Source organism: Nicotiana tabacum, chromosome 15, assembly GCF_000715075.1.
Source record: "Nicotiana tabacum cultivar K326 chromosome 15, ASM71507v2, whole genome shotgun sequence".
In the NCBI taxonomy this organism is placed as follows: Eukaryota; Viridiplantae; Streptophyta; class Magnoliopsida; order Solanales; family Solanaceae; genus Nicotiana; species Nicotiana tabacum.
This window is the reverse complement of record NC_134094.1, coordinates 115045454-115053118: the sequence shown is the minus strand read 5'-3', so window position 1 is coordinate 115053118 and position 7665 is coordinate 115045454. Positions and strand designations below refer to the sequence as shown.

Sequence of the window (7665 nt, the reverse complement as noted above, 5' to 3'; positions counted from 1 at the left end):
TCTCCCCGCCTTTGTCCCCCAGTTCCTCGTACAGACAAGCAAAAGTTGCAGTCTTAGCCTTCGTGACCGCCAGCTTCGCCTCCTTCCTAGCTACCTTATACCTCTTATTGTTTGCTCTCATCTCCTCCGCGCCAGTGCTCCCTACTAATTTCAGGTAAGCCGTCTTCTTCGCTTCCACTTTACCTTAGACCACTTCATCCCACCACCAGTCACCTTTGTGTCTCCCAGATTAGCCCGACGAAACCCCTAACACCTCTCTCCCCGCCTTTCTAATGCAGTCCGCCATCGTCGACCACATAATGCTCGCGTCCCCACTACTCTTCCAGGACCACATAGCCGATAACCTCCCTTCCAACTCCTGATCTTTATCCTTGGCACTCCACCCGATCCTCGGACGTCCTCGTACAGACCTCTTCTTCTTCCTTATCATAATACCGGCTTCCATCACCAAAAACCTATGTTGCGTCGCTAGGGTCTCATCCGGGATAACCTTGCAATCCTTGCACAACCCTCTGTCACATCTCTTGAGGGGGAGATAGTCAATCTGAGTCTTCGCCACCGTGCTTTGGAAAGTAACCAAATGCCTCCCCCCCTGAAAATCTCGAGTTCGCAATCACCAGCTCAAATGCCTTGGCGAAATCCAACATCGAAGTACCCCCTCCGTTCCGCCAAAACCGAATCCAATATGCACCTCACTATAGCCACCTGCAGACGACCCAATATGTTCATTGAAATCTCCTCCTATAAATAACCTATCGGCAGGCGAAATATTACGCACAATCTCATCCAATCCCTCCCAGAAGCTCCTTTTAACATCCTCATCCAAGCGTGCTTGCGGCGCGTAAACGCTAACGACATTTAGGGTACACTCACCAACCACCAACTTAATAGTCATTAATTTATTATTCACCCGCCCAACCTCTACCACGGACTCTCTAAGATCCATGTCTACCAAGATACCCACTTCATTCTTACCCTAGAAGAAGCACAAGCATTTTATGCATTTTTTTGTATATGTTTTCTGTCCATGGTAGCTGAAACATCAAAAATATGTGTTACTCTCCTCAATTGTTACAGGGAAACCACCCTTCATTTTTGCTGAGATAAGATACATGAGAGATGGAGTTGATAGTAGGTTTGAAATTTTGATTGATAGTAGTTTTAAAGTATAAGAGGGAGAGAAAAAATTTGAGCCTAATACATTATTTTGTATAGAATTAGTAATTATGTGTATAATATATAATTAAATTAGAACTTCGTTATTAGTGGCAATTAGGTTCATAATGTAACATAAATATTGTAAAAATTTCAATAAAAAGTCTAATCCGGATGTCCACCCCTAACCAGTACAGTACAAAGTTTTATTCTGTGCTTAATTACTTTCTCTATTACCTCAAACCAAACCACCCCTTAAATTAAAGAAATAAAATACGGTCTGGGAATGGAACCAATGACCTCGTAATGGTTTTGAACCCCTTTACTACTAAGTCATACATTTGGACTGTGTAAAGGGGGTTCAAAATATAATATATAGAGGTAAAAATCAGATTTTTCCTTATATACACAGTTTAATTTTTCGGCGAAAGGGGTTCGGGTGAACACCCTTACACCCCCCTAAATCCGCCCCTGTTTGGTTCCGAAAAAGCTTGGCTATAGTGAAGCATTGTTAAATAAGGATAATGTTACATAGAGTTGTGACCGTAATACAATGCGTGAACTCATGTTTAACGTAAAGTTAAGTTACATTTGTTTATAGTTTCACGTGATTTTATAGTCAACTACTAACATTAAGATTTAACGTAACATTGCAATCCATTATATTAACACTGCATTTAATGCGTGACATGTGTGTATTTATTTATTGATTCCGAGTTCCGACTTATGATTTATTAAGCCTTGATTATGTTTGGTTTTCTTTTTTAAAAAAAATATTCTGATATATATTGTATCAACTTTATTTATTAATGCGTCGAACTTTATTAATTTTCTTTCTGAGCAATAAACCTCGTAAAAAACTCAAGCGGGAGCTGCTAGAGTAGTTAATGAGAGAGGGAAGGATTAGAGATTAATGACGAATGGAAATCTATATATTTATGTAATATTTCATAAGAACACTTATATTATCTTTCAATTTCTAAGTACATAATATTGTTTCATATGGCTAAGAAATTTGCTCATTTCTTCACGGTTTTCCTCATCATGACTGCTGGTTATTGACTCTCTCTATCTCTTGCTCTCTAATTAGTTAATACCTGTTGTAGTGGCTTTGGTGAATAATGGTAGATTAAGGTCATGTCCTCGAGGGTGTGGAGGTCGAAGATTAGGGTTATAGGTTAGTTAGTGGTCGAGTTTATTTCCTTTCCACGCCTGTACTTCCTTTCCTAGTTGTTGTACTAGTGTTATCTTTGTGTTCCTCATTTTTAGATGGATATTCTTTTACATGAGGTTCTCTTTGCTTCGTTTTATTTTTTGGTTGTTATAACTATTTCGTTTGCCGTAGTTCTCTGTCGTAACTGTTGTGATTTTGTTGTATTGAGCCGAGGGTGTTTCGGAAACGGCCTCTCTACCTTCACAAGGTAGGGGTAAGGACTGCGTACATACTACCCTCCCCAGACCCCACTTATGGGAATTTTTTGTTGTTGTTGTTGTTGTTGTTGTATCTCTTGCTCTCTAAATTTGTATTAGGTGCGTATCATATATATCTAGTTCTAATGTATTCCCTTTTAAATTGATTTTAGTCATGATCTTGCAGTGTATCTTGCTTCGTCCTCAGTAACAAAAGCAATTGCTACGAGAGACAGCTCGAATCATGACATTAGAGGCTTAGAAAGGAAACTACTTTCTCATCCAAATGATCTGACTTGCTGGAGACCATGCGCTTGTGACTCTGAGTGTTCTGATGGTTGGTTTTGTAAATTGTGCGAATGGGATATTCTTTTTCGCCAGAAGATGTGTTCTGCTAGCTCCTTCACATTCTCGATAGCAGGTCGAATGTGGCTTTGATTATATCTCTTTTACTTGTTCTAGTTGTATTTGTGCCTGTTTGAACAAATATGGGATTCATCTCCAAAGTCTTGCAATGGTAAATTGGTAATGGCCTGATCCTTGTCACTAAATGTGTACTACTATATCTTCGCTCTACATTTCTGTATTATCAAACTCGTTTGCGCTTTTACTTTCAAGCAAATACAAGTTTCAGCTACTTGTTTGATAACTCTGTAAAATGAAAACGATGCGCAATAGATTTAAAATAACTTATGCCTAAAGCAAATATATATAAACACACAGGATGTCAGTAATACGAATGCCAAAATTGAGTAACAAATTTGGTTACACCCACGTCCACATATGAGAAAAGCTACAAATTCTAAGCAGGCCAACAAGAAGAATGAAGTTGTCAAGCCTGTAGAATTATCTAAATATGATGATTGATAAGTGCTGCCTAATACTGTGCATGTCTTTCAAAATCTAATATTGTTGTTATAAGAAACAAAAAAAGAAACCAAAAGAACTTACACTAAAGAGTGGTGGCTTTTCATCATACAACTATATATGACTAGAGATATTGATGATATAACTGATGAAGAAGAATCCTAAAGATTCCTTCTACTGCCAAAGACAGAAAGTGATTTTTGGTAATAATCAGAGCGACTTCGATGGTAATCAATCCATATACATAGTTGTCGAATGGCTTCCCTCTTTTCCTCCTTGAGAGCTAACATCCCGTCGTCTTTCTCCTTTATCATTTTCTCCAATTCTCTAACCTTATTGTCTGACTTCCAAACTTTCTCTCTATACACTAATATCTCTGCTTCCTTGTCATCTAACTGTGCAAGTAAGCAATCTAGATCATCTTGGACATGTACTATCGCTTTATTTTTCCTCATAACCCAATCTTTTACAAATTTCAGCTCACAAGATACCTTGGATATTCGATTAAAGAAATGAGCTGTACACTCCTCAAATTTTAGAGCCACTGTGTCTAGTGAAGCTAGCGTGTCGTTTGCTGTCAATGATATATCCTTAATCCCCCTAATACCAAATTGCAAACTTGCATTCTTTTCTTTTAGATCATTATTTTCTTTCTCGTACGAGTCTCTTGTTTTCTGGTACCACTCCTTGTTCTCAAGGTGCATTTGTTCTGCCACGCGGATCCTTCTACTCAAGATTCTCAAACCGTCTTCAAACTTCTTGCGCAGTTCTTCTGTCATTTCTTCTATTTTCCTTTCAGCATTTTGCAAATTGGATTTGGATTCTTCTAACCTGGTCTTCATTTGCTTATGTTCCTCATTCAACTTGTTAATAGTATCTTCATTTTCTCTTAGTGACTTCTCCTGATCTGTGATCTTCGTTGTCAATTCAGCGTTTCTCTTTTCCATTTCATTAAGGTTTTGAAAGGACTCATGTTTCTCTTTCTCAAGCTGTGACTGTAAACGAATTCTTTCAGTTTCCCCATTTCGCAGCTGTTGTTGAATCGTGCTAATTCGTGCTGCCAAAGATGCATTCTGACTGGACATATCATTCATGTAGGCCTCATGTTTCTTTTGAAGAGTTGAGAGCTCTTCTTTCTTCTCTAGTAGTTTGGTTTCTAACTCTGACATCTTATCACTTAGCTCCTCTTTTTCTAACTTTGAACGATAAGCTTCTCGGTTAATATCCCTTATTTCCTTTTCCAAGTCACTCTTTTGGCTGCAGAGTGAGTCTAATTCCAATTTCAAGTCTTTTACCTGTACTTTTAAGCCTTCATTCTCTTTTAATGTTTCCTTCTCAACCAAACTGGCGCTTGTTAGTTTCTCTTTGAACTTTTCAATCTGGAGATGACATTCCGATAGCTCTTCAGTCTTTTCTTTGAGTGTCAACTCTAGTGCTGATTTACGATGGCTCGAGGTTTCCAACTCCTGCTGCAAAAACTTAACCTTTTCGGTTAAATCCTTAACTTCGACAGTTGCCTCGTGACACTTCTTTTCCAGTGACAACTCCAACTCGGATTTTTTATTGTTTAAGGACAAGAGCTCTTCTTGTGAAAACAACTTATGTTTTAGTTCATTCCTTTCAGTATGTAAAGAGTCTAACTCTTGCTGCAGACTATTTGCTTGTGTCATCAAATCATTAATTCTAGACATTGAGTTGATCTGATTTTCCTCAAACTTTGTAAGAAGATTAGAAAATTGATCTTCTTTCTCTCTGAATGCTGCCTCCAATTCTTGGATATGAGCTTGCAAACCTGAATTATCCTTTTCCAATTGTTTAATATCGTTCGACTTGCACACAATCTGCTCTTCAAGTTCTTTCTCGTGTACGCTAGAGGTTTCAAGCTCAAGCTTCATATTATCAATTTGATCCTCTAACTTCTTCAGTTGAGCCAACCTCTCGCTCTCGTGAACTTCATATTTCTTGGTAAGAGACAAGAGTTCTTCTTCTTTTTCAGTTACTTTCTCCTTTAACCAAGCCGATTCATTTATCAACTTCTGTGTCATGCTATTTTCGATCTCTTTGCCTTGATTGCTCAGGTCCTTGAAAAATTCTCCAGAGTCCGGTTCTTGACCGGAAGATATTGGTGAATCAGGTAATGAATCCAAATCCAAACTTGCAGTTTCCAAATTTACAGCATTGGAAAAGTATGTGCTGCTTTCGCCAGCAAATTGCCAAGGGGAATGGTATGCTTCTGAATCTGAAACTGAAGAAGATGAAGACGCAGCATCATCCTCATTTTTGGCACAAAAGTTTTTCTTTATTTCCCCTCTGAGATTTTCATACATAGCATAGAGGGACTTGTATTGTTTGTGAAAATCATCGACAAGTTGGATAAGTTCTGATCTTCTCCTTAAGTTCCCTTCTCTACTTCCTTTGTTTATACTCTTGCTCAGCTTTACAATCCTTTTTACTTTGCTTTCAATCTCTGCAATAAAGAACAAACTCCTCAAGTAAGGACTTAAGAAGGCAGGCAAAAAGTAGAAGCGCTATTTGCAAGGAAATGCAGAAGTCACATAAGATCAATGTGCATCAGTTTATTGCATGAATAAAAAATAAAAGGGCAGCCTTGCACTGAGCTCTCGCTATGTGCGGGGTCTTATCCTGCATTTCTGCCAGAGACTGTTTCCGCGACTCGAACCAGTGACATGATGAACAACTTACTGTGTACCGACAGCCATCTATTATATCACCAAAATCCACAATCTCCTATAATATTCAAAGGACCGAGGCTATTATGAAATGGAACAATTACCTAATTTTATGCATTTCAATTGTTCTTCTTTTTCAGGATCAATATGACTCTGAAAAACCTTCATGCAACCCTTCAAACGTTGTTTCGCCATTTCTGCTTCCATAACTCCAAGGGGAAGTACTGCTTAAGATTGAACACAACAACAACAACAACAAACCCAGTGAATCCCACAAGTGAGGTCTGGGAAGGGTAGCGTGTACGCAGATCTTATCCCTAGCTACCTTGCTTAAGATTGACTACTGGCATCAAAATGGCCGCTCCATCTGAAACAAGGCACACTCAACATCTGCAATAGCCATGAGGAAATGCATATTTAGACGTCTTAAATTCAGAAATAAACAAAACTTGTCTGTGCATCCAAACATTGTTAGCATCAAATCAAACCATATTCATGCATGCTTAATTCTTACCTCATTTGCTCAAAACAGCATCTTTGTTCTAAAAAAACTATTAAAACAGGCAAAGGCGGATGCAGTCATATTTACTCGATTCAACTGAATTAGTACTTTTGATATATATGTGAAAGATCATTAAAATTTAAAAAATATTAATTTTTAACCCATAATCAAAGACCCTTGCACATTCGTATTTGATGCATTAACATTAAAAAGAAAATGTTTGAAAGTGAGGATTCAATAATTAAATCAATAGAAAAATGTGCAAACGGAAATGAATTTTCAAAGGTACAAGAATGGATCTAATTTAATTAGCATGTGAAAACCTGGACGAACATTATCAATTATATTACATCGCCAACTCACTTTAGTCATTCAGATTATCCAATCTTACTTTTCTTTCTCCCTTGTAACATAGAAAATGTGTCGTTTTTGTTAAATCCTTCGGCACGAAAATGCAGAGCAGAAAAAAGAAAATATTCTGCAAATGCTTACCTAAAAAACTGGAAGAGAAGAGATGGAGACTTTTGATCCGAAAAGCAATAGAGAGCTTAAAAGGGTAAGAGAGAAAAAAGATGAAATGGTGATTGCAACACATTTGCATTTGTTTTCTTAACATCTGTAGTATGTTGGAGCTGAGGGGAAATTTCAGTTATACTTTTTCGACCATGAGAATCTATGGCTATTACTTATCACCCTGACCCTTTTCAATTCTAATATTACTCATTATTGACCCTTTTCCATTATTAGTAATTACTCACTCCGTTCACTTTTTACTTATAGATTTACACTTTTACTTGTCATTTTTTTAGCATATCAAGAGAATAACAATTTTTTTTATGTTATACCCACATCATTAATTACTCATTTCAAATTATTTTCTCAAAACCATTAAAAATATGCATCAATTAATATGGGTATCATGAAAAATTATGCACTTCAGTTATTATTTCTTAAGAGGTGTGCAAAGTCAATAGTGGACAAGTAAAAGTGAACGGAAGGAGTAATAATATCTAAATTAGAAATGAATGAGATATAGGTTAA

The 7665-nt window shown here is 37.2% G+C and overlaps 2 protein-coding genes across 2 annotated transcripts; both read right to left on the bottom strand.

The window, feature by feature from the left end:
- Positions 1-229: 229 nt before the first annotated feature.
- On the bottom strand, positions 230-946 carry LOC107781946 (uncharacterized). Its single transcript, XM_075231726.1, has 2 exons — positions 692-946; positions 230-592 (listed from the first exon to the last, which is right to left on the bottom strand). Exons 1-2 carry the CDS (start codon positions 944-946, stop codon positions 230-232), a joined length of 618 nt encoding a protein of 205 aa, XP_075087827.1.
- Positions 947-3294: 2348 nt separating this feature from the next.
- LOC107781948 (uncharacterized) lies at positions 3295-7245 on the bottom strand. Its single transcript, XM_016602764.2, has 3 exons — positions 7117-7245; positions 6227-6512; positions 3295-5899 (listed from the first exon to the last, which is right to left on the bottom strand). The coding sequence occupies exons 2-3, from the start codon at positions 6327-6329 to the stop codon at positions 3594-3596; spliced, it is 2409 nt and encodes an 802-aa protein (XP_016458250.1). The 5' UTR covers positions 6330-6512; positions 7117-7245; the 3' UTR covers positions 3295-3593.
- Between the last annotated feature and the right edge of the window lie 420 nt (positions 7246-7665).